This window comes from Melanostigma gelatinosum (genome assembly GCF_949748355.1).
Source record: "Melanostigma gelatinosum genome assembly, chromosome: 19".
Classification (NCBI taxonomy): Eukaryota; Metazoa; Chordata; class Actinopteri; order Perciformes; family Zoarcidae; genus Melanostigma; species Melanostigma gelatinosum.
This window is the reverse complement of record NC_136652.1, coordinates 14,814,352-14,841,556: the sequence shown is the minus strand read 5'-3', so window position 1 is coordinate 14,841,556 and position 27,205 is coordinate 14,814,352. Positions and strand designations below refer to the sequence as shown.

The window sequence follows — 27,205 nt, the reverse complement described above, 5'->3', positions numbered from 1 at the left end:
AACTGTGTATCAAAGATATTTGGCAATTCTTACATTAAAGGTGCGGATTATTTCACTGTCAGCCCAGTGCTGTTTTCAGAGAAGTTTGTTTGTGAAGTCCTGGTGCAGCGGAGATAGTGAGTGAGGCCAATCTCAACACCAGAAGGAGGAAAAGAAGTGACGGCTACACAAAATGCTTCTTTGTGTGGATCTCAATTGTTTTTATTATAGAAAAAAAAAACAATTAGAGTTCATCTTTTCCTTTTGTCTTAGTCCCACACACTCGCCCACACGTCCAACAAACGCACCGAACAAATCCAGAGACCTCACTGCAACGTTCTTCCGCTTATTGTTGTGCTTTGTGTTCTGGACACAATCATATCAGGGTTCAACTGCAGGGAACGGCACATCCTATCTCCTTTATTACTGACGTTCCACTGCTCATTATTTCGGTTTAAGCAGCTCCAATGCCCCCCCCCCCCCCTTAAAAATGTCAGGCAAGACAAGAGAAGTCTGTCGGGGAACAGCCGCGCTTTAACAGGAATTTAAAACTCCATGTTGAGGAAACGTGTACATTTCCATTCAGAAGCTGTTCCCGTCTGGCTTCCCTCAAGGCTTCCACTGCGTGTTCACCCAGCTCAGGGTGTAAGCACTGCTGGCGTTCAGGACATTCTTATGCAGAAAGAGGTGAGGTTTGGCTGGGTCGCTGTTGACGTGGAAGAGGCGGAAGTTTGCGTGCTCGACTTCCTTGAGCACGCTGAACCAGTACCGCACCACGGACGGGTCATCACCGCCCACCTCAAAGCCCGCCCAGTGAAGGTGAAGCTCCAACAACAGCTGACCCACCGAGTCCAGAACTCCTTCCAGCACCAAATTCTCCAAAATCTTCCACTCTGCGCTCTCCATATCTGCCTTCAGTACATCCACCTAAAAAAAACACACACACATTGGATGTTTTTCTTCTTCAGGTAATAAATTAGTTATTTTAGAACACTGGCATTACACTTAACTGTGTGGAATTATTCAACGCAAAATCTATTAAAGGAGTAAGTGAAGCTTGGCCTTTGTTCTTGCTTTAGCGATGTTGATGATGGATTGAGCGAGAGAGCAGCCTGACAAGGCCTGCCGTGTCGGAGCATCGAGGAAATGCTTCATAAGATGAATGTTAATAGCACCCGTAGGTCATATTCATGTGAGGAGACTTATGGCCCAAAGTTTAATGCACATTCTCAGGATCTTAGTATTCCTCTTAAGTCTTCTGGATTGCTAAAGATGTCCATTGTCTGACCTTTATGTCTTTAAAAGTCTATTTGGAGACTGTGCTTTTATTCCTTCTCGGCCCAGCACGTTCTTAGTATATCATGTCACTAAATTAGTAGTGATAAGACCCGAGGAGAGATTTGGATTACAAGATGTATCAGAAAGGGGCCGGGGTAATGATTATTACTTTAAAGACAACATGAGATACTAGCTGAAGGAAATTAACAGTGCTCTGTCTTTTTTTTTAACTGTAGGAAATGCTCAAATATCTGCAGCTAAACTCAGAACATCATCTGACAGCACAAGTATGAAAGTGACCATGAAATTCCTTTACAACTGATGCCTTTGGTGACGCTACAGAATTCCCATTCCTAATTCGTGGCACCGAACAAAGTCTCTGAAATTCTGAAAAAGCAGCTATCTATGGAGAACAGCTCCATATGTTGTCCTCTATCCTCCCTGTGGGCCTTAAAGCTCTCCCAAGCATATATGTTGCTTAATTGGACAGAAACCTCCTGAAGGAAAATGATATGGCATCATCAAGAGGTGAAGTATTAACTTTGTCTCTCAGGCCAGTGGCTTTTATTATGCGTCATGCTGTGTTTGTGTGCATTTGTCATTGTTGGATGTTATTTTTTAGAGCATATGGCTTCATTCTTTTTAGAGATTATTATTATATGTTTTGTATGCTTTCATTGGTGAGCCTGCCACAAGAGAGCAGATCACAAATGAAGATATTTAATTGCACATCCGAGAGTTTTGCTGATTCTGTGCTTTTGGAAACACCTGAACAGCAGCTCAAATAATCACCAGTTCCAAAATGATGAATTCTGTCCAACACTATTTCCATCATTATCCACTGTATTTTGTGTTTAGTGCCAATTAGCACATCTTAGCATTCTATTACAAGATTGTGAACATGGTCAACTTTATAACTGCGAAACATTAGCGTGTTAGCATTGCCATTGTGACATGTTAGCATGCTAAGTTCAACGCACATGCTGTGCTTAAGTACAGCTGCACAAGTGACAGCGTTTACTATAAAACACCCTTATCCATGAGTGTCAAGTGATTGGCTACATTCAATTATTACCTGGACTGCAGGATTGGGCCCTTTGTTCAGAAAATGAAAAGGTCATAAAGATGGAAGTATGTTGTGCTTGTTTTCTACCTCTTGGTAATTTGGCAGTGCTTCATTTCATTAAGCATGGTAGTACCGCTGTTACTGTTGTATTTTCCACTTACCAACATGATCAATGGTCCAATATGCAGTTTCTCTCTCTATAAATGAGATGTGAATCTCTGCTCATGACATTTGTCCTTGTGTGGTAACAATGACTGTGTCACCAGAGCTCAGTGAATGAGTCCTCTTTGTAGTTTTTAAACGAATACAGATAAGAATTGCTGCACAAATGCATATTTTGACCTTTTCGAGTGACTCTATTTCTTCACTGCTGCTTTTCCCATCACAGCGGCCGGGGGCCAGAGCCTTTGAGGAGAAGCTGTTCTGCTGCTGTTGCTGTGCTTGCTCTTCTGGCACACGATGTACCGGTACTTGCATTAAAACCTCATTACCAGGATGTGTGCGTGGCTTCGCATTTAAAACAGGTGGATACTGTCATCCATGAAACAGGATGGTGTACGAACCCACCCACATGAACGCATACACGCACCAACGGTTATTTATTCATATCTTGTCACACAATCAGAAAATCTTCATGTCTTTTCCAAGTCCCTTGAATGAGCCGATATGCTTTGCTTTTGGCTCTCGAGAAATAATTATCAACTCAAGTTTTAAACGTGTGTAGGAAAGACATCATTGAGCAGCATGTTTGCATTCTGCACCAGCAGCTGATTTAGATTTGCTTTGATTTAACTGTTCATATATGGACAGGTAGAAAAAAAAAGCAGATTGATTCATTAGGTTGAGCAAATATTTTAGGAGCAAATCATTAAAAAAAAGTTTCTTATTCCTAGTTGCAGAAAAGTAGTGGAGCTATGACAGTCTGCCCATTAGACTATGATGTTCTTGTATGAAAGTAAAGGTTTTAACCCAGTGGTGGTGCTCGACAAAAGGTCCTGGGTGGGCCGGCGTCTGAAACCTCTCACTGACACAGGAAGAACAATCCCTTTCATATGGTTCCAGGTGATTTTAAAATAGCAGAATACTTCATAAATTGATATTATAGCCAGAGACCTTGTTGTATACAATCCCACTTATCCCACCTCTTACCTGTCTGTGTCCAAAGTCATTAAGGATGGTGGCCAGTTTCTTGGTGTTGGCGTGCTGACGCTGGGCGACAATGGCCGGGTTAGGATCCCTCCAGTCCACAGAGAGCCGATGAAGCCACATCTCAGCCTGCTGCAGGTGAGGCTGCTTCAGACTGGGATCAAAGCAGTGGACCTCACATCCTGCCCGTGCCAGAGATCGCTCCAGGGACCGATCATCTACACCCAACCTGCAGCCCACACAAGGCAAGACACCGGGGATAATACTTATTAATACTAATGGCAAAATATGTACAGAGTGATGATCAGATAGGCCCTGATTTAAATACAAATGTTGCCTAATTTATATTACAGTTTATTTCGGCAAAGTACATCTGCTTTTCTTTACACAACGTTTATCGTTTGAAATTTTTTATTTCTTCAAATAAAAAAGACCACGAGCCTACAGCCATGCTCGTGACTCCACATAGGCCGTACTACGTTGAGCTAAATGCTAACGCTAGTATGAGATCTGAGTGTGTCCAATTTAATGTAAAATCTACTGAATGGCTTGTAAACTGAAAATATAGCCATCCACTTTCCCATCACGCTATCACTTAATAGCACCAAGGCCAATGGCTTACAAAGCGCTGCACAGTAGGAGGTCAAATACAATGGATACTGAAATACTGAATTCTCATCATAGAAGTTCACACAGAGACAGAAATACAGAGATGCTGCATATCAAACACCACACCGTCACTGTGACCCTGACTTCACCTGCCCACTTAAAAGCCAAGAAATAAATAACTAAGAGTGCTTCCTCATATGATGAGTAAATCTAAGTCGACAGACACATTTCCCTGTATTTCTCTTGCTCTCCTGTGCCTCACTTTCCCACTGCCTCTTTCACAGCGAGTCTCTCTTCATCTCACCCCTCCCTTCTCTAATTCTGCAATTTTCTCCTTTTCTTCCATCTTCAGTCACTGTCTCCGCATTCCCTCGTGTCTAGTTTGTGCTGCGGCTGTATTCTGTAATCGCGGCAGAGGGAGTACATTTTACAGTACATGTGTTTTTACAGATGAGTCACCGGGTCTCCACATAGCATCCCACGAGCAGGGAGATAAGAGATGCGTAGATGGGATTGAGATGCAACTAGACATCTCTTTTTACCGCACTAAATATTTCATGTTCTTCCCTGAGAGTTTCCCCGTTCTCTCTCTCTCTAATCTAATAACTTATGTTCCCTTTGTGTCAAATCCCATGGAGTTCTCAAAATATTCTCCATGGCTGTCTGTCTCTCCGCCCTTGCTCTCTCGTTCTCTACCGTGCTCCTATTCCCCTTCCTCCATCACACATTGCATCTTATTAACGTGTGCATGATTAATGCGGGATGCGTTCGCCTATATAAGTGCTCCAAATTGGATCCATTTTTGTTTTATGGCCTACAGGCTGCAGGAAAAGCTGTCATGAGTGGACCTCTTTCAAATTCTATTTGAGTATTTCTGCACTTCCAGGGCCTTCGAACTGTCTCACCCAAATGGAATACAGTTATTATGAATGTTATTAATCACACCTGTGCTTTATGCCTCCTGTGAGAAGATCTATTTGGTTACCGCAAAGTCATCCTAAAACAAAAAACTAACTTTTATATTTTAGTAGAGTGTATGAAGTTGCCGCATATTGCTCTGCTGTTTAGGACATTTTGACACTGTTCAAGCTGTTCAAAACTTAAAAAGCATCGAAATGTTTGTTTTTGCATTTCTGGAATCCTCTATTGCTGCCTTCTACACACACACATAAATCCATAAGCTCTCAGCTAAATGAAGGTACATAGCCTTGGCTTCAGTCAAAGATACACCTACGCTTAGCTCAGTTACTGAAATAAATGAATTTCAACACTGAAGACAAAAACATCCTCCCTCACTGAATAAAAGCCTGGAACTCTGACAAAATAATTGTTAATCACACCAGCCACAATTCTAATGATAATTATTATTTCCACATTTTTTCTTTGGAGGGCACTTCAGCTAAAGAGAAGGAAGGGGCAGCTTCTGGAGCCACTATTGGCAGCTACACTGAGCTGGTTAGAGTGCAGCAGACTGAATGCACAAGTTTCAATGCCTGCTTTGTTTGGTCAGAATCTCTTTTTTAAATTGATTACAATGGATGATTCATCCTCTCAGACGATCTTTCAGCATCTGATCTGCTACTTCATAAGGAGAAAAAAGAATGTGTGATGAAAAACAATTGAAACCGGTATAGGAGGAGGACGAGAGAGGTAAGATAGAGTACGAGAAGTGAAAGGTGGATAGCTAGGTCTTTCATGTGGAAAAACATCCAGCATCCACCGCCACGTGACAGACCAATCAGAGAACAGCTGCTCATCCTGCCTCGGCACAGCCGTCCACGGCTCGTTAAACTGCATGCAAATGAGACGTATCAACCGTACACACGCACAAAAACACACCAAATAAGCACGCAGGAGTACACACACAACCGTACATACTCAGTCGTCCTAATGCGCTGAGTTCAACAGTGAACACACACACTTAATAGCGTTTGACGTTTCTATTAAAGCCATAGTTATGTGCAGCAGTGGACTTCAGGAGGGGGATTTGTGAGTCTGCTGTACAGCGGAGAGCAGGAGTCTCCTGAGAATAGGATACTCAGCATACCTGGCATAGATTCAAGAGCATGACCATGGTATGTCTGTGTGTGTGTGTGTGTGTGTGTGTGTACTATCAATCTAGGTTAGATAAGGTACATGGGAAGGAGAAGATCACTTGACGTATCCAGAAAAGTGGAACTTCAGAGAGCAGCTGGCCTTGTTAAACTGCTGTACTAACTGGGCTCTTTGGACTTTTCTTTCGTCACTCCTGAAGTATTTGTCATAGAATTTCATTTTTCAGGTCGACTCACTGTTGTATTTTAATAAGCCAGAGTTGAGGGTTCAACTAAGCGTGGATTGATCCTGCAGAAAAATCCTGCAGCACCTCAGCACAGTGGAGGCAGGGCAGAAACCGGGCCGAGCTGATCCACCACGCAAAGCCAACTGGGAGTGATTGGCTCTCCAATCGTAAGAAGGCCAAACACCTTGGTGACCTGGCTGACTCCACTCAAGATTACTTGCCACTCAAGGAGAGGAAGCAGAGGTGGAGGGCATGCGACATTCCAGGTGGAGGTACAGTTAAAGCAGACAGAGGATTATCTTTACTCTTATTGCAGTGTTCTTTCAACAAATCAAATTGCCCCGAATACACAAAGAAATAGAAACCTAAGTGATACATGGCACAAGAAAAGTGAATATTTCTACTCTGTCAGAGATCCTGAATAAATATAGGCTTAGTGACCAATTAGTCATTGAAATTGGAAGACAGGCCAACAGGGTACGTGGAGACGGAGATGCTCCTCTTCTATTGTGTGGAGAATAGCCTTCATTCTTTGAAGAAATAGTGAGTGAAACCCCAGAATTTCTCCTCTTCGAAGAAAATTGTCATGGGTGAAATGACAACAGCGGCAATTGTGACGAGATCCACCGCAGCCTGTCACAGAACCAGATGCTCTGCAGATAGCTCACTGAAATCCTGTTGCTCTACAGATGCGGTACACGACAGCTTGTCTCAAAGCATAATGTACAGAACGTAGCTTTTTTTGTACAACTGATTACAATTGGGGTTGGGTGTCAGGATAAAGGTTGACATTTTAACATGTGGTGGTGAGTGTGACGTTCGAGTTAGGGAATCAATGTCTTCAGTGGATGGCATATGTAAGTGTTTGTCTGTACGCACCCAAAAGAGTACACCCTGCAGTGTTTGCCTTGTATCCTGTGGGTCAGGCTGTACTTGGGGTCCAGACATGCAGCCCAGGCAGCTTTGGTCCTCTCCTCAGCAGCTTCCTCACCGGTCAACGATGCACACGACACCTAAACACACAAAGACATATTACAACAGCCAATTCCGATTGTGAAAACCAGAGTTTCTCGTCAAGCTTATGCTGTGACGTTGTTCCCTGGCTCAAACTGTGAGTCCTGTATTGTATATGTCATGTACAATCTGAAAAAAAAAGCACTGAATGGAGTCCCAGTAAGTGTAAACAATCCCACCGGCATTTCAAAGCCAAGAGTGGCACTCTCAGGAACAGTCCTAATGTGATAAACATCTTTTCCTCAAAATATCTGAACACAAATGCGATAGCTCACTGGAGACTGCTACTGAATTTGACCCTGGGCTAGTCTGTGTTTGGGCCTCGGTGTTGAACAACGTTATGCGTACCATTCATCATGATGCGCAGCTGGGGCAGATGACTCGGCAGCACTGCCAAGTCTCTCAGCAGTAGAGCGAGAGACTGAAGAGATTGAAGTTTTTCACATGTACTTTATATGCTGAAAATTCCAAACAGGGGAGTGCAGGTTGTTTTCCATTCAGAGTGTTCATGTGGGTATGTTTTGGTAAAATATGCACTTGCATAAACTATTTACATACAGACAGTAAACATGTGCATATACGTGTCAGCGTGTTGATTGTGTGTGTGTCTGCAGTTTTACAAGGGACTAAGCTTTAGCACAGGACCCTCTGCTCAAATGTTTGATGTCTAATTTATTTAAGTTCCGTCTGCGGCAGAGGGTCAGTTTGCAGAGGGAGGAACAATATTGGCTCGGACATGATTATATGAAACATAAATCTATAGTTCTACTGTACACCATTCTTGTGTAAACAAGATATGATGTGTATAAGTCTGTGTGAACGTTCTTGTATTCATACTTACTGTGTATTATCTAACACGAACCGTTTACAGAGTTCTCTCAGGTTAAGCAATGAAGCAATGGAGAAATAATAATTGCTTTCGAAAAGGTATTCTGTTGCCAGTGAACGATTAGCACTGTATGCCAGCCTCTTGTAAACCCGCATCTGTTGTTAACTTAAAAATGTCATTTGAAACTTCTATTTGTGCATGTTTGAATTCCCTTGTGAAGGGAGTTAGTTTTTTGCAGCTTCAAAAAAAAAAAAAACCTCTCAGGCATCGTTTCCTTGCTCTGGCCAAACATGGTAGTCCAGATGTCCCTGTCGTCAGCAACGTTTTTTGGCTCCTCCTGTGAGCTCCTGAGGCATTTCTCAGCCAGATGAGATATAGTCTCTCCAGCGTGTTCTAGGGTCATCCCCGGGGTCTCTTGTTATTTGGACGAGCCCGGAAAACCTCCAGAGGAAGGTGCCCATGAGCCACCTCGATCAGATGGCTCATTTATTATTCAAGGGAGCGGCGACTCTACTCCAATTTTCCTCAAGATGTCTGAGCTCCTTATCCTATCTCTAAGATTGAGCCCAGCCAACCTACAGAAGAAACTCATTTTGGTTGTTTGTATCCGCGATCTCATTCTTTGGTCGCTACCCAATGTTCATGACCAGAGGTGGGGGTTGGAACGAAGATCGGCTGCTAAATCAAGAGCTTTGCCTCCAGGCTCAGCTCAGTTTGGTGCAACACCTGCATTACCTCTGATGCTGCACCAATTTGCTTATTGATTTCCCATTTAATTGTACCTTTATTTGTGGACAAGACCCAAATATACTTCATAGCTTATTGGGCTAGCAACCCACTCCCCGCCCAGAGGGAGCAATCCAACAGAACCCATCATCTGCAAAAAGGAGAGAAGCAATTCTGAGGTCCCTAAACAGCTCACTCTCCTCCCTCGGCTGTTCCTCGTGATTCTATCCATTCAAATCACAGCTAGAACCGGTGGTAAGGGACAATCCTGGTGGAGCCCAACACCCACTGAAAATGTGTTTGACTTATGGAGAGTACAGATGGAGCTCTCACTCCTGTTATATAAAGAATGGATGACTCATAGCAACATGCTCAGTACCCGATACACACGCCTTCTCCAAGTCCTCAAAACACATGTGGACTGGAGGGCAAACTCCCATGGCCTCTCTACTAATCTGGCAAGTTTAAAGAGCTGGTCCACTGTTCCACCACTAGGACCGAATGCCCATTGCTCCCCCCTAGAGCCTCCTCTCCAGCACCATGGCATTAGCTCTCCCAGGAAGGCTGAGCAGTGTGATTATGCAGGCAATGTGTGCAACTTCCACAGAATGTGCTGGTCGGGTTCAGGAGTTCCACAAAGTGCTCCTTCCATTGCACAACGATATCTCCAGTCAGGGCCAGCAGTTCTCCTGAGATGAATCCTGCTTTCCCTTCCTGAGTCATCTGACGGTTTGCCAGACGTTCTCCATAGCCTTCTTGAACTCCTTCGATGTCCAGGTGTTTTGCCTCAGCTACCACCAAAGCCATAGCACCTCTGGTCCCATGGTACTCGTCTGCTGCGTCAGGAGACCCTTGGGCCAACCGAGCCCAAAAGGCCTCCTTCTTCTGGTTCTGTCCACCAGCGGGGTCCTGGGCTGCCACAATTACAGGCATCAACGACTTTCTGACCACAACTTAAAGTAGCATGAGAACTTTTTTTTCTGAAGTGGGAGTTAAAGATCTTGCAGATGGGGGATCACTGCGAGACATTCCCAGGTCTCCCTCACTACAGGTATGGATCTGTCAGCTCTGTCCGGCAGCAACCATCTGATCCCAACTCAGCACCAGGTGCATGTGCACCAGACTCCAATGCTTCATGTAGGTCTTTCCCAGTTCGGTACCAGGTCCCCTCTGAACAGCGTTTGGTGACAGGTCAGAATGGGACCAGCTGAGTCAAGTGCAGTGTCACATGATGTGTATTTGTTGCAAATACACATCATTGTGTATTGAACATTGTGTATTGAGCATTGAACTGCTGAACACTGGTTCACTGAATACTTAAAATGTACCTGTTTTCATGAAGCACACATTATAATGAATGAATGGTAACTACTTATTGTTCTGAAGCTAATAAGAAAAAATATTTCATGTTGTTAAAAAAGGACTTTTATACTTCCTCTCATCTGTGTGTGTGCTGGTGCATGCATGCATGCAAGGTACACTGACTCCTATTGATTGGGAAGTTGTGTCGCAGGCCATCTCTCTGAGTAACAGCTCCACCAGGCACTGTGTCAGTCAGCATTACAGCTGAAGATGCTGCTATGCCCCCTCCAACTCCCTCCACCCTTTCCTGTCAGTGTGTATGATGGACAGTTCCCTTCAACAGCTTCCCACAAACACACACTTAAACACAAATTCTCAGACAATCCCTTTCTCTCTGTTCTTGTCCTTGTCTCTTCCGCTCACACACATAAAAACGCAGAAGTGGCTGCACACACGCGTACACACACACACACACACACACACACACACACACACACACACACCCCAAGGCTAATTCATTATGAGCTGAATATCTGCTGTGAAAGATATAGAACGTTTGCTTGGTCATTTGGAGTGGGGTACTCTGTGTTCTCGTTATATTGTGTGAGGGAAAAAGATAAGTTGACGATTCATCCCCAAGACAATTTCTTTACAATAAACACAGCGGCACATCCAAAAGAATGTCCCTCTATGTTTTGGAAAGTGCAAATGAAACGTGTGTCTTTGCATTACCTTCACCATAGGGACAAGGGCACCGAATTACAGGCTTTCTCAATCCCTCAATATTTCTCAAATTATGATGCTGAACATCTTAATCGATTGATAGTAATTTAATACTGACATAAACCAACGAACAAACCACAACATCTCATTGATTAAATATGAATAGAGGGGGCTCTGAACTTCATCTGTGTGGTAATCAATAGAGTAATGAATTATGTGTGTGCTGTCGAGCAAGACGACTGAGCGTGAAAGAGGTGCCAGTGTAGCTCAGTCATGGGCTGATAGTTACAGGCTCACTCTGATATGCATAAAACAAAGACCTGTCAAAAATAATGCACTATCTGGCCTTAAAAAGCAACAACTGCTCTGATTATCTGTCTTCAAATTACAGTCCTAATGCTACATGAATGCATTTGGTTACAGGGTTTAGTTCACCTTGAGTTCAAGCAGTTAGGATGTTGTGTTCCCTGATGGAAAATAACTGGTAGCAAAGCATCAAGTACAGCCAATATCACCAATCAAAGAAATACAGAAAAACAAAAAAAGAACAGTGGCTCAAGGTAAAAACTGAGTAACCAGGGACTTGTAGGTCAATAATTGTGCAGTTGTGACGAACTGAACTTACAGCTCTTGTCAAAAAACACATTTTTTGTTCCCTGTGAAGACTTTTTCGGATTGTCTTTACATAAAATCAGCAGTGTTAACGGAGCCAAGACACCAACAATCCGGTTTTCTGCTTCCACTTTCATAATACTGTCTTAATATCTGCTCTGCAAATCTTTTATATCGGATTGTACTGTTCTTATTTGTTGTACTTACTGCAGTTACGTTCCATCACAGCAAGTGACAACATTTATTTTTAACATATTATACATGGTCCCGTTCAAATACACAAAATAAATGAAGTAGTTATGTACAACTGGAGCTTTAGATAGTAAGAATTCAAACAACGATGACTCACTTGGGGTGTTGTGATGTAGTTGAGGAACCTTTTAGCTTCTTCCTCCAGAGTATGACTCTCACCGGCCCAGGGCTCCAAGTCGATACGCCACCGGGGACTCTGTAGTGGAGCGCACACACACACGTACGTGATTATTAACAAACGAATAGTGTATGACAATTGAAAATTAATTAACATCAAAGTAGGCCAATCAAAGGCATCCGGAGCAAGGACAACAACAAAGGGAGCTTTATTCTTCCAGGTATTGTAACCCACTTGTGTATACTGATGGAACTAGGTCACAATGTGCTCAGTGGAGCATTTTTTTCCCTACCTGTGTGTTGGTGACAAATAAGCTGCTTAATTAAGTTGATTTCCATTGTTATTTTAGTAAAAATGGGGCTGCTATTTATCCTCATGCATTCTGCGCTGCAAGGTATGCAGGTGAAAAAGATGGAATGTAGAAAGTCCGTCTGTGTTTCACAGTGGAGAAATAAGACTTGCTTCCCCGTCGGTATGGCTGTAGCAGCTCAGCGCTGCTGTGTTATCACATTCCTAAAAGCTGGCAGAGCTCTGCTTTACAGCCTGCTTCATTTCGACAGGAATGTGTCTGTTTATGATTAGAGAGGCAGTGAGATGGAGAGAGAAGGAAAAAGAGGATCCGAGAAGCCAGCGACATCTTGCCTGCTTCATTTCTTTGTATCTCCCCTTACAGGGGTGTAACATCATGATGCATTTGCTGGTTGCACAATAAGTTCTTGGGTCAAACACATGGCCCGATTTCATTAGCACCCCCCCACACGGTGCAAATTATCCTGGGTGATTTCACGATAGAGTGCGGCCTTGCCTGGGACGCTCCTGCCTTCACCAGTATTTTATGGGCACTGCAGTTTCACATTTTCCATGGTTTTGCCACAGATCATTTTTTTGGCTTCGTGTAACAGATCATGTTTGGGTCTGTTTGATGCTGTGGGCACATCGGGTCAGCAATCTGTAAAGGACACAACAGGTCTGTTTCGGAAAATAATGTTGTGTTGCAACTCACACCCATATTTCCATGACTCCAATTCCATATTTTCTCTCCCTCTCTCTCTCTCTCTCTCTCTCTCTTACTCTCTCTCTCTTTCTCTCTCTCTCTTACTCTCTCTACCTACTGCTGCCCGTCAGTTTAGCTTCGTGACTGCAGGCTCAACACAATGGGGCGTCATAGCTCAGCCACTTTGCTTCACAACGACACTGTTGATTTCAACAAAAGTGTCTTAGTGTGATGTTATAATTGAGATAGTGTAAAGGTCAACGCTCTCGTATTTAATTCATGATACAAGCCAGTGGATTGTTTACATACTGTAGAGTTCAATTCATTACAATCTTTATCTGCATGGAAATTAAGAAAACATGCTGCCAAAACATCACACATACACGTATGTGGATTTGCAAGGTGCAAACATTTCTGTGCACTTCAACGTACACACATTATGAATGTTTAATGGTTTAATGGTTTAATGGTTGATGGGATGTCACCGAGTTGGTTAACCTGTGTGATTTTCCATTGTCTAATATTTGGGATTTTTTCACACGGTGTCCATGAAGTCATGGACACCGTGTGAAAAATCCATTTGCTATGCGAGGGCTGTCTTTTCCTTGTGAATTATCTGTGGCAGCACCATGTGTGTAACTTCCTCTTCCAGTGATGCTGATCCTGGATCTGCCAACACAGAGAATCAGCTGTCCCTTAATAAATGGCTGCAGTGTTGGATCCACGCAACACTATTCACTGTTTGGCATTCAGCCTTTAATCGATTTGTGGCGTGTCAAAACATCTGAATGCTTGCCGGGCTTCAATTCTTCCCCTCCTCTCTCCATCATGTCATCCCTCTATTTCCTTTTCTGTCTTTCCTCCTCTGGCTCCTACACTCTGCGTCTCAGTATAAAATAAATGCAATGGTGATGATCAACATCATCACCCTGCAGGAAAAATAGGGTGATAGATGTGCATAGGTGGGTTTCAGTCGATAGCTATTGTTTTCTGCAGTTTGATTTTCTTGATTTGAGTGTTGCATGAACAGGGCGCAGACTTACCTTACTTACCTGACCACTTACTTTGGACAAAACATCACAACTTAATGCTCTTGTTGACCCTCGCCACACAACAGAGAGCTCAATCAAATTATTGTATGGATATTTCATTTTCTCCTTCAACTGTTGACCTACGACTATGCCTCCACAGTTCCTCCATAACATTTTGATTCAGATCTCACAGCAAAAGAAAACCTCAAATGTGAAGGCCACACTGGTCCAAAAATGCAGCAGTGAGCAACTCCGAGGCCCCATATATCAGCCAGGTACAGGTTGGGACAGGACTGCTGATCAGTTGGCAGATATCTGGGACAATGGACCCACGGGGAGTTGTATAAGGTGGTATTTAGGAACAAGTGGAGAAGGAAAGGACAGAGTGTGGGTCAAATGCATACACATTCTCCCGGAAATGCATGGCAGAGAAGGAATGGAAATATTGGCATATTTTGGCAACGGAATCCGAGGTTTCTAGTTCAAAGACTGAACTGGAAAGCAGCCGGTGTCAGACTGGTACAACTCGGGTTTTCAATCCATGTCTGTTTTCCTCGCGGGCTGCAATCATTTTCTTTTCATGTGAGGTTATTTGGTGAAAAATAAATGCAACCTTTATCTAAGGATTATCTATCCTTTATCTTTGTTTTTTTGCTGCATGTGCTAAAACTGACTGATATTTTGCGTGCGCGCATTAAACTATACGTGTCTATGAGCTCCTACAAACTGCTGACTCATCATTTAGCAGAGATGAGATTAGTGTTAAGCCCCATGTTCAGTCAAGCAACAACAAGTCATCAGCGGCTCAGGGACAGCCGAGGTGTTAATAACAAACACAGAACATCACTCAGAACTGTCGAGCCTCAGCTGTTCAGCCCTTAATCCCATGACATTAGATCCAACAACCTCCTCAGCATAAGCATGTCAGGGAGTTGCCTTGATATGAATGGATTAATGGACAATGGAAATGACTGATTCAGTTGGTATGACATGAGAAAAGGCTCCTTCCTTTATAGAGACACTTGTGAAGGAAATGTATGTGCACTGAATTTTCACTGAAAGAAGTTGATGTTTCAGAGTGAGTGCCGAGTGAAGTTGGTTTGCCTTCAAGCACTGAAAGGAGTTGAAATGTTTAAAAGCAAGTGATGAATTGAATTTGAAGGATCAGTTGAAGTGAAGGTCTTCAAAGAAATTAGTAGCAGTTCAAGAGTGTGAACTCAAATCTGTTGGTGTAATAACATTGGAATTGTCAGTTGTCAGCTGATGTCGCTTGAGGTATTTGCCTCAGTTGTGGCAGTTCTTTTTAGTTCAAAGGTGACAATCTGGGACCTGAAAGTTTTCGACTTGTCATTTGAACTGTAAGCATCGCCATGAGTTGAAGTGTCACTTGAAGTGTGATCACTGACACCAGATTAACTCTCGGTTAAATAAGGAGATGATGAATTGAATTTAACTGCAGACAAAGTTAATAGAACGTCAGGGATAAAATGGAACTGAGTTGTTTTCTATCGGCCTTTTATCCTGATACACTTGCCTTTCCTTCTCATTTCATCTCTTAGGAATTTAAAAGGAGGTTTTTCAATGGTATTTCCTCCTTGCCCCCTTCTGATTGCTCTGTTACGGGGCCTGCATGTCTCCATGGAGCAGGATGTGTTCGTGGATCTGTGCCTCCTCAGCCTGGTGTGAGAGAAGTGTGAGCAGCCAGGCCAAGCATGAATAATCCCCTGGGGAGAAGAGGATGGATGGGTGGACAAGAGATGACTGGATAAAAACAAGAGAGGACGGTCTGCCAGAACAATGAAGGAGGGGGAGAAGAAGGGAAGTAGAGGGGGAGACGGACTTGTAAACAGAGGAGGAAATGTGCCTCATTGTGAAGGCAGAAGACGAGTTCTACACCTGTACATGGGTTTACACCGAGAATAAAAAAAAAGTCAATACATAACGATCGATGACTGTGTGGTCAGATCATCTCAGAGGACACGGGCGGTGCTTGAGTAAACAAATTGTCTCTGGTGTATCAGATGTCACGGAGGAGCCAGCCACAGGTGAGCAGTGTCTGTCCATCTGGAAACATAAGGCCACAGACGGAGTGCTGCCAAGTCAGCGCCATCTGTTGGTAGAGTGCCAGGGTGCCAGGGTGGCTGAGTGTTTATTTTTGCGATTACTGCAAACGCTTCCGAGACGTACCACCAAGCTGTGCAGTCAAGAGGTCAAAGCTTTCAGTTCAACACCGTGTGGAATATTATTTGAACACTATGGAGTGTCTTGACGTTTTAGGAAATGCTCCTTGACAGGCCATATTTTCTTGACAGCTTGGGTAAACTGAATAGTACCTAGCATCTGTGCCAAATGAAGGTCAAGGCATGCCATGGACAAGTGGGCAGACAGAGACGTTGTGGTTTAATGAAACAGCAGGTGGCTGATTCACATTAGCCTCCCTCTGATTTAAAGGAGTTGCTGAACCCAGTTGAGAGACTTCATCAGAGATGTGTGCTCCATGGGGGCTGTGCAGGAAATATGAAGAAAGATTCTATGTTTGTGACACTCAGAACTTTGGTTTAATGTAATATTTATCACAAGGTAAAGAGCTTTATTGCATTTAAGACAAAACACAATCATATTTAAGGCAAAAAGCAATTTCCCAGTATTTCTTTATTAGGAAATAAAACCTACTTAACTGCATTACCGGTACTTGACAATACCGGCCATACCAATTGGCTAAAAATGAGGAAGAAAAACTAGGCAAATGAGGATCGACCATGTTGCTGCTGAAATCACACAGATAGCGACTTTATTTCAGACTCGCGGTCCATACAGACAGATACATAAAAAGACAATAAAAAAAAGACAATAAAAGTACATAGGCCTAGCAATGCCTTACAAAGAGACAGCTGTACCAATGTCGCCACATAGAAGACATTATTTGCAAAAGGTACATCGCAATGTTATTTTTTTGGACCGTGTGTATAGTTATAATGACATGATAATGGATGGTGAATAGTACAACGGGACATGGAGCTGAGATCACACACATCATCATCTGCCATACGTCATTCATCCTGCTTTCATTCTCTCTTTACCTCCTTCTATTTCTATGTCATTTGAAAGATGTATTCGGTTCTTGATGTGATGATCTTGTGATTATTGTTGTTGTGGTCGTCAACCACAGTTTTGGCAGGTAGTAGAGATGTTTACTGTGAGTAAATCAAGTGAGAATTGATGACAACTAAAGACAGACGATTAGGTTTTACTCTCGTTGTTGTCGACTGACTTTAAGGAGGCTATACACAAAGTTTGCAAAGCAAAAGAGTATCCGACAGGTTTGTTAGGGGTCGGATCAGACACCTGCTGCATTCTGGGTATTTAGAACATCGGTCTCAGTGAATGCATATTATGTTATATCAGCTGGTGACAGACCAAAAAGATAGAGGATCATTATATCAAGAGCAAAATCAAATCTGTATCTTGAGAGGATTGATACTGACAGCATGACTGTAGTTGTGAACAGGATCATCACAAAGAATCTGCCTTACTGAGCTCTGTCCTTCTGACTAATCTGGCAGATTGGGGAGACTGGCAGTCGGATCAGACGCATCTGTCTCGGTTTTCTGCAGTGTCATCTCTACTCCTCTGTCAGGCCTGGCTCGCTGGCCAATGCCAGCTCGCTGCCAGAGTACAGCGAGGGACAGAGAGGGTACAACAGAATTAAAGCGGAGGATTACGCTGATCTTTTTCAATCAAGGCAGTAATCTCAGAAGAGTTTATCGTCAGTCTGAAAGGCATCTGACAAACCCACGTCTGGTACGCCTTTATGAGAAAGAGAGAAAAGAGGAAGAAAGTGGGAAAATGACTGCAGCAATCCTGGTTTATTGTTAAAGTGGGGGAGTTGAATTCACCTCTGAATGTTACTTGACATTGAGGCTTTGCATACATGCGTCCAACACTGTGTTACATTACAGCGCACACACACACACACTCTCATTCGTCATTCTGCACACAACTTGGCAGGAGCACCATCTGCCCACGTGTTGTAAATCAAAGCTGATCGAAGACCTGCGTGAGCCTTTTCTCGCTCAGCACTTTAAGCCATCGCCTACATGGCGCCGTCTTGCCAATGCGAAGCGTTTGAATTTTTCCTGTTTTTTTGTTCCAGGTACATCTTTACAAGCATACTCAATATATACTGTGCTGAATCGAACCATATCAATGCCTGAGTACCATGACAGACAACTAAACGTCAGATAAGAGGACACTTTATGAGTTGAATGAAACATAAATTCATCAGATAATGGTTGCACATAAAGGACAGGGTAGGTACATTCTTTCCCTTTTAAAACCCCGTTTTATGGAAAGACATTCAGTAGTAAGGCTGTCAAGATAGCTAACACAACAACATAACATAACAAAGCCACAGTGGGAGATTACAGTTACAAGGATTGAAATGGTTGTGTAGGGGATGCAGCTCGGACAAAAGGTGATCGACACAGTTGATGACGCGATGCTGGCTGATTCGCTCCGATCGTGTTTGAATCAGTGCCCTCTTGGCCAGCGTGTTAACAGGCAGATGGGGTCTTATTGTCAGCAGGCTTGTCGTTAAAACCTGCATGTGTGTGCCTGAGCGTATGAGTCAATCTATGGGAGTGTGCGCATGTCTTCCTGGACAGTATCCCAGATATGAGATCTGTGTTTGATGTTCTAGTAGAACAGAAAGAGCCCGCTGAGCACCATATGACATTCATTTCCTGAGACGCGAGCAGAAATATCATCATCATTTTACTTTTCTTGCCAATTTGTCTGTTTGCTTCTTGCACATAAATTAAATTCTAAATATGAAAATGGTAAGGAATTGAAAGATATGTCAAGGGGGTTGTATATTCAAGCCTTGTCAGAGCATAATTGTCAATCTTCGTGTTTGGTTTGTGAGATCAGCCAACATTATTACTGAGCAGTGGTGTCTCCACAAGCACCCCACTTGTGTTTGTGTTTAGAATTGAATCTCCCTTCTCTGTGCCTTCCTCTCCATATGTTTTCCTTTATCATTAACACGCATTATCAGCTATCAAATAGATGTACTGAGAGAGAGACAGAAAGGCAGACATATTATTGTCAAGGTGTTTTAGATATGGCTGAGAGCAACAAAAAGCTCTTTCAACGATTGCTCCTGGTGTTCACTGGCCCTCTCTGTTGCTTTGTGGCGTCTGTGTTTTTGTAACCAGACACATGTGGCTAAGGTGCACGGCAAAATGCTTCTGAAATGGATTTCTGCTACACGAACAAACCGCAGGCTTTTTTGGTGGCACACAAAGTGACATTTGCTAGAAGTAGGTATTCATGGTGAGTGGGAGTGCATGTGTACATGGATGGGGCAGTGAAATTGAGTGGTAAAGATGGAGCGAGTGATGTCAGAGGTCAATGCACTCATAAGCTGGGAGGGAGACTGAGAACTTTCTGGAATGTTCCAGACAAGGCGTCCATATCTGAGGGGAGGATTGTGAGATGGAGACTCTGGACTTGACAGTCTGACACTGACTTTTCCCCCCACTTCAGTGGGAGTCTTTGTCCGATACAAGTTGGCGCACACAACAGACCCACTGTTTGTTTGGTCAATAACATTTAGAGCATTAAGTGGCTTCTGTTTCTCCATCTGCAACATATGGTTTAGATCTTCTTGTTTGAGGAGGGGCTTGTGTGGATCTACATTTAAAAGCAGCGACCAGACGCTTTCAGGTCTCAACTACGGTCTCAGACTAGTAGATACTATAGTTTCACATTCAAAAAAAAAAAAAACAGGGATTGATTTCGTATCCACAATGTTTCATCTAGTAACATCTTCTCCCCTCCAGATACCCCCTCAGCTGTTTCTCTTGTTTAAAAAGGGTGTAAACCTTTGCTCAAGGTGATCAAATAGTCATATTGTTGTAACTTTGACGAGAAGGGGTGATTGATTATCTGAAAGGTCTCTTTGTGCTTCTTCCCCCCCCCCCATAACTTGGCAAAGATTCCAGGCCGGCTTGTTTTCCTTATTTGAACTTGGTTACTCATCTAGCATTGAGCAAGCAAAGCTGTGTGCGTGTGTAGAGGGGTTTACTCCTCCTGGGTGGCTGGTGTGATGCAATGCTACTGCAGTTACATGATCCAAAAATGTTGGAAATCAAAGGGCTCGCATGCCGAAACATATGTATTTCATCTGCCTGGAGTCATAACATCTTGTACAAGTAAGCTGCTTTCAAGGTGCCTGTGATCCTAACATTGCAGCTGGGTAGTTTGCAACAACAATTAAAAGATGTTCTGGAAGTTTTGAATTCTACAGTATCTTATGTCGCAATTGCAGACAACCTTCAAGCAATAGTTTGACATTTGGATAATAAGCGTAATTTGCTTTTTTTTGTTGCTGAGAGTCACATGAGAAGATCAATATCATACTGGAGTGGTGTCATTGTTCTCATCATAGCAAATTTCCCAAAATGTTGAACTGTTCCAAAATAAGCAATATATTTTCATTTCAGTCTCTGGCACTCGATATATATATATATATATATATATATATATATATATATATATATATATATATATATATATATATATATATATATATATATATATATATATATATATATATATATATATACATATAATTATACATATATATATAATTATACATTATACATATAATTATTATATATATTATAGTATTGTAAACAATTCAGTTACAGCTTCACTGAGAAAATAATTCACTATGTGGTGAATAAACACACATGTTTTTGCTTCGATAAATGTCACATCAAAACGCCATGAATTTTCTTGGTCATGAAGGTCTTTTGTAACATCAGTCAATATAAGTGTGTAAACAACCCAAGTTGGGACGGCAGCTGCACTATAGGCGCTGTTTGCAATAAATGACATTTTCAGCTCAAGAACAGACAGTCGAGTGTGACCCAGGCGGTGACATGTCAGCTTCCAAGCCCTTGATTCCTTGTGACTCACTGGTTCCTCAGGTCAGCCAGCCAGAGGTTAAAGATGCCTGAGACCTGACTCCAGTCACACCTTTGGGATTACAGAAGGCAACCTTCAAATTCTCCTCTCTCTCTCTCTCTCTCTCTCTCTCTCTCTCTCTCTCTCTCTCTCTCTCTCTCTCTCTCTCTCTCTCTCTCTCTCTCTCTCTCTCTCTCCAAGACATGACCAAGGCCATCGGGTTTCTGCATTACAAATTCCACTGGGGGCCAAATAGTGACTGGCAGCGGTTGGCTCAGACAGCACAAAGTGGCTTTTTCTGTTCTGGTTTTATCCCAACACTGAACTAAGCAACATTCAGGTGCAAGCAATTATCTGCAGGTGCCTTGCAGATAGATTTAACTTGTGTCGCATCTAATTAAAATAAATCATTTGATTTAAAGTGCAGGCTGCTCCGCCTCATTAGTGTTTATTGGTGGAATCAATTAATGCCATCAAAAGTATTCTGTTTTATCCAAAACAGAGTGATAGAGTCAACTCAAAGGCCATTGCTGGGTTTATTTAATTCCCCTCTGCTGGATCATTTAAAAAGAAAAAAGAAAAGAGTAAAAGATGAGTATTGCATGGTGTTGCACAGATTACCTTTTCGTCACTGGATGATCATTTCAGTTGGCTGTCTTAGTCATGTTGTTATAAAACCTTCTAAAACTGGGAGGCTTGGTCTGAAAGGCTGAATGGTTCCACTTTGCTTCCCTGTTGTGATCTATGTGCCGCCTGCCTGTGGCCTTTGATGTTGAGTGTGTGTGACATGTTGAATAGCAGCTGACCTATCTGGGACAAATCTCTGAGTGAGTTTTAAGACAGAGTTTCTGTAGAATCACACATTCACAGAACCGTCACATCTGAAATGGGATGCTGTGGAGAGCAGGCAGGGAGAAAAGGGCTGTATACGTGCGTCATCTTCCGTTCCGTTGAAGCCAGTAAATATTAAGATCTGAGTCTGTGGATTTCACTGCAGTGAGAGACATGAGTTCATTCTGGTCCAGGTCATCGGAGAGTTCTTTGAGATCGATGAACCAGCCTCGTCTCAGAGTGTCAACAGAGGTCAACTCTTCTGACCTAATCTATTTAATCTAGATATCGATTTGTACAATAATTCAGAATATAGATCTTTGGTACTTGCTTCTGCCATCCAACCAGGGTAATAGCAGCACTTCCGCTCCCACCAATGGCAGTAGATGAGTGTAGGCATAAGTAGCATATGGCGTCATCTGGTGACTTCTGCCGACTTTTTAAGCTGCCGGCAGTCACTTCAAAGCTTTTAGTAGTTTTCAGCAGGAAAGATAGAAATATGTTGGAGTGTGGGGCCAGTAGGGCCAGTAGTCTGTTTATTACTGTGTTCAAGTCATCAGTGCATGCTGTTCCTGCTCTTCTCTATCTTTCTCTCTTTCTCTCCCTTCATCATTGCTGCTGTTGTTTGACTCAACACATTTCACATCTGTGTATATTTGAACACGTCATCCCTCGCCCCGTTTCCCCAGCGGGGAAGAAAGGCTGCAAGAGGTAAATGATCAAAGAGGATGTGAGTGAGCGTATTCACGTGGACGCCTGACAGCTAAGAGATTCGATTTCCTTTATTGGTTGTTACTAAAACAGTCCCTTAAGCTCTATCTCTCTCAGTCTCTCGCTGGATTTGTCAGCAACAGTCTGTCCTGTCACATATCTACTCTACAGTCTCTTGAATGCCTTTCTTACGTAATGATTTTTCTCCTCTCAAAGTAAAAAATAAATCCTGAACTCTTGCCATTTTCAAACTGCAGCAGAGATAACAGAGCAGCTGGTGTTGTGCTTGCGAAGCTGCGTCACTGTGTAGTTAGTTGTTGGTATGCCATAAAAATGGCATCAATCAACCACATAATGTGAAAGAGAAAATGTTACGATTGAGGCAGAAATAAAACTCCATATGTAACCGTAAACAGGTGATAAAACCTCATCAACATTTCTTAGAAGAAGAATAAAGAGTGTCTCCCAACCACAATACAAGTGTTTGCCTCCTACTGATGGATTCTATTAAATGTATAATAATAACAATTTGACTTGTCTTGTACTAATAGTACTAATTTCCACAATGTGTTGACAGCAGTACACTGTGGTTAACATGCCACACATCATGGCAGGCTAACAGAAACACGAAATAATGCATGTTGTGTTTCAAACTGTTGGCCTAAACTGATGAAATCCTGTTTCAATGGTATGCCAAACATCTTGTCTGCAACTCTATTCTAAACATTGATATCACCCAGACAATCTGAAATCCATGAGTGCATAGAATGGCATCGTGGACACAGCTTTATCAAGATAACTTCACGCTTTCAAGGTTATTTTTCCACCTTGCAAACTGATAACTGAGCTTCTCTCGGATTGTTCTCTTGAATCTCTCCATTGCTATTCATCAAGATCACTCATCATCTTCCTTCAGAGCAACTGTCCTGCTTTCCAGCCCAGTATTTCATCTGCGGTGCATTAATATGTGCCGAGAGGAGAGAGCAGGCTGTGAGCGAGTGAGCACCCGGGAAAAAGAGACAGAGAGAGAGAGAGAGAGGGAGAGAGAAGTTAAAGGAAGAGAGGGAATATATTTGGGTTAGAAGTGTGATGCGAGACTGAAGTTTTAAATTGAAACAGACAGGGGAGATAAAAAAGCAAGAGGGAGGATGAGAGCACGAACATCGGGGACAAGGTAACATGACAGAGCAACAGAGCAACCGTGATCTTCGAGATGAGAGACTAAAGCAAGAAATAGCGAAAGGAGATATCGAGAGAGAGTTAAATGGCTGTAGCATATGACACATCAATTTCATCAGGGCCCCTTCAGGGCAACTTATGTGACAAATTTTGTGTCGAGCATATGGTGGTATGTAATATTGATGGCACACAAGTGGCCTTCCCTCGATGTGGCATATCCAGCCTTGCAGTGATTTTAAAACAGCTTTTTTAAAACGCTGTCGCTCCTCAGTCTCGTCGGTTTAAGTCATTAAAGATTTAAAGACAAGCATTTGTTGCCCCAAAGTATCAGAAAGAAGACTCGAGAAGAGGAAATCGGGGATTGAAAGAAAGAAGAATGTCAAGGAAAGACAGATTTTTGTGTGTGTGTGTGTATGCGTCTGTGTGTGTGTGTGTGTGGGAGGGTTGATGGAAAATGGAAGTAAAAGGGAGATGGATGGATGCAGAGATCAAATGACAAAATAGAGGTTAGAGCACATAGCTGAGACAAATCAAAGAGACAAAATAAAAGGCATGAAGAGACGCAGAAAGTGGGTGTTTTGTTATGCCAGCGCTTTAACACGCCCCTTTCAGGTTAAGGGTCAAGCCCCTTTAGAGTGGAGTGTGTGTGTGTGTGTGTGTGTGGATAGCTGTGTTTGCTCCAACAGGCATTGCATCTGAATGGCTCTTTGTTGGACTTGACTCTGTGTGGATTTGCCACGAATACAAAACAGCCGGCGTGGAGGGTTTCTTGGTTGTATTTTGGGTTAAACTCACACCTGTTTGAAATTGTATACGTCCATCAAAAAAAACAACAACAAGTGACAAACTCTGTGTCAACTTCATCAGTTGAGAAGCATTTCAGAAGTGCTCATTGAACATGCATTGATTCTGCTGCCTGTTCTTCCTTCATCAGCCTCCTGGGATTACTGAGACGCAGTGAAAGCTCCTTTAGTGAGCCGCTCTGTCTTCTACTGCACTCATTTAGGATCAGATAACCGTACAAGAATATTAATCGCAGCAATTAAGAACTCAACAGTTGATGGGTTGTCGAACGTACCTTTCTGTGCGGGCGGAGAGGTGCGCAGCACAGTGGTGAGGGCTCCTCTCTGTCTTCGTCCCTCTTCCGAGCTTGGCTGTCCTTCTTTGGTGTTCGAACATAAGATATTCTCCTCTTAATGCTTCTGTCCCGCTCCTCTGCTTCTAGTTTGGTTCTGCTTTGTTGGCCCCGGTTCTGACTCGACTGGGTGGGACGTCCCATGGGAGTAGGTGCTCCCCGCCAACTTGTCTCCAGGTAAACATGAACGCACACACACACAGCAGTGAGCAGAACACCCAAACGCAGCAGCAATCCCCGGGTGAGACGCTCTCTGCCCATGTCCATCCACTGTTTTGTCATTTCTGTGTCTGTGGCTCGCTTCAGTCCATCTCCTCAAGTAGGAGCTCTGTTTTTCCCTTTGCTCTTTCTATCCCATTCTTCCTCGCCCTCCTGTCAAAGAGTTGTTCTTTTCTTCTCTTCTCTTCTCATCCAGCCTCTCCTTCCCTTCAGGTTTAAAGTCCACCATAAGACCCAGTAAGTTAATGAAACACACACATATCAAGGACACCTCTGCCCATGTGTGAGCCGACATGAATGAACCTGAATTATTTTGTGCATACCAGAGTATATCATGAGGCTCGGCAAAGACATTCAAAAGTACAATGTGTGCCGCCCTCTTGAAAACTTTGGGAACTCCCTCCTGACGCTCTCAAGTCCCCCTTTTCCCAAACACACACACCCTTTTAATTGCTTTCTTTTTCTTTCTGTCAGCCTCATATCACACACACATTGCTCTGCTCCCTCCCTCGGGTTGCCTGTCCTGCCCCAGCAGACTCTCGGGTTACTGTGTAACTCCAGATGTGGGCAGGGCCAGCACCACGGGCCCATGTAGGTCCCTTTCTGCATCTGCAAACAAGTCGGCGCTCTCACCAATCGCGACAGCTCAGCCTTGATTTGCACACTTAAATTGTTTAGCTGCAAAATTGATTAAAAAAATGGGATATGAAAAATAATATTTGATGTGCCACACTGCTCATTGATTTACATTGTTTTTAATCTTCCCCATAAACATTTTGTTTCAAGGATCATCTTCTGACCATTTTTGCTGGTAGCAGTTCTCATTCACCATCCTGAATAAACCATATTTAATCATTACTCCTAGCTTATAGGTGTTACCTCCAGTATGCATTCCTGTATTCCTGTAGTACTGTATTATTGTAAGTGGATTTGCCTGGCTACAGAGCGTCCTAACATGGATAACATCTCAGAAAATCAATGCAGGATAATAATATGTCCGCCTTCTGTCTGCTTTTCAGACTCAATGGTAAAATTTTGCATTTTTTATAATGACATTGACTTATAATTAGCTCTCTACTGCCCTCTTTGGGGTTGAAATGTTACTTCCCCTGCCTCTCTAATAATGCAAGCATAATGATACGCATTGAACTGCTATTTTCTGATCAGTTTCACAATCTATTTGGTTTGGGGACCATACGAACACCTCAAAAGATATGTGTGAGAGAGACGCAGTGGCAAGGTGAAACACATTCTGAAGGATGTACGGCATGCTTTCACATTTTTTTGCTTTGCTTCGTTTGTATGCGTACAAGTAACGTGTACCGGGTTTCAAATAAAGGCTAAACATGACTGGTGCTGATGGTCTTAATGGGTTAACTGCAGCAACGTGCTCAGAGGTTAGTTGCTCAATCAATCAGTTCATCAGTCATTCAATCAGATTCTCAGTCACAGTTTGTATGAAAAGTTCTCTACTCTCTACAAAAAGCTCTACTGCCACCCAGTGGTTAGTCATTTACACTCATCACCTCCACATGGGATGAATTACAAAACAATGTGAGTCTGTAAATGCCTGAAGTGATGTAGGTCAAATGGTAATTGTCATTTATGTTAACTTGATACACTGACTCCTCTTTGTTCAACCATGCACAGAAGTCAGCGCAAAGATCAAACAGAGGTCCGGCACTTTTAAATCGACACATTGACCAAATAACTTTAAGTATACTGTTTGATTTTGATGGCAAAACATATTCATTAGATTGGCAGAAAAATATTTGCAATGTCAATATGGCTCATATAATTCAGTCAAATGCCCAGTGGCATGTTAGATAGACTTCTATTGATAACCAGATAGATAGATCAGCTGTTACGTGGTGCAAAAGAAAGGTGTTAGAGGCTAAGGACAAGAATTGGCTCACATAATTAGTGTGAATGTGTGATTAAAGGCTGAATGCTGTATAAAAATGCGAGGTGAGCTTTACAGTTAGAAACTTCCTTTTTAGGTTTAGAATTTCAAGATAAAGTGTGCAGTCTCCTTGCAGGTGGGTTTTACCTGACGCAATCTTGCAAACAAACAGCAGGGCCGCTGATATGTACTGTAGTTATGTTATGTTATGTTTATTTTATTTGATATGGACATCACAGTAGCATTAGAATTGTAACATACATTTATGCACAAAGCCCAGATGCACTGTGTTAAG

The 27,205-nt window shown here is 42.7% G+C and overlaps 1 protein-coding gene across 1 annotated transcript; it reads right to left on the bottom strand.

Moving 5' to 3' along the window:
• Positions 1–178: 178 nt before the first annotated feature.
• On the bottom strand, positions 179–25,350 carry mettl24 (methyltransferase like 24). The gene is made up of 5 exons (XM_079291243.1): positions 24,732–25,350; positions 11,915–12,013; positions 7,239–7,372; positions 3,473–3,698; positions 179–906 (listed from the first exon to the last, which is right to left on the bottom strand). Exons 1-5 carry the CDS (start codon positions 25,068–25,070, stop codon positions 589–591), a joined length of 1,116 nt encoding a protein of 371 aa, XP_079147369.1. The 5' UTR covers positions 25,071–25,350; the 3' UTR covers positions 179–588.
• Between the last annotated feature and the right edge of the window lie 1,855 nt (positions 25,351–27,205).

Bases quoted from the DNA above. Each gene is read 5' to 3' on its own strand.
- mettl24 (XM_079291243.1), bottom strand. From the start codon at position 25,070: ATGACAAAACAGTGGATGGACATGGGCAGAGAGCGTCTCACCCGGGGA. The intron at 12,014-24,731 runs GTACGTTCGACA...GCTCCACTACAG, and splicing joins CTCTCCGCCCGCACAGAAAG to AGTCCCCGGTGGCGTATCGA. The intron at 7,373-11,914 runs GTGAGTCATCGT...TTGTGTGTTTAG, and splicing joins ACTACATCACAACACCCCAA to GTGTCGTGTGCATCGTTGAC.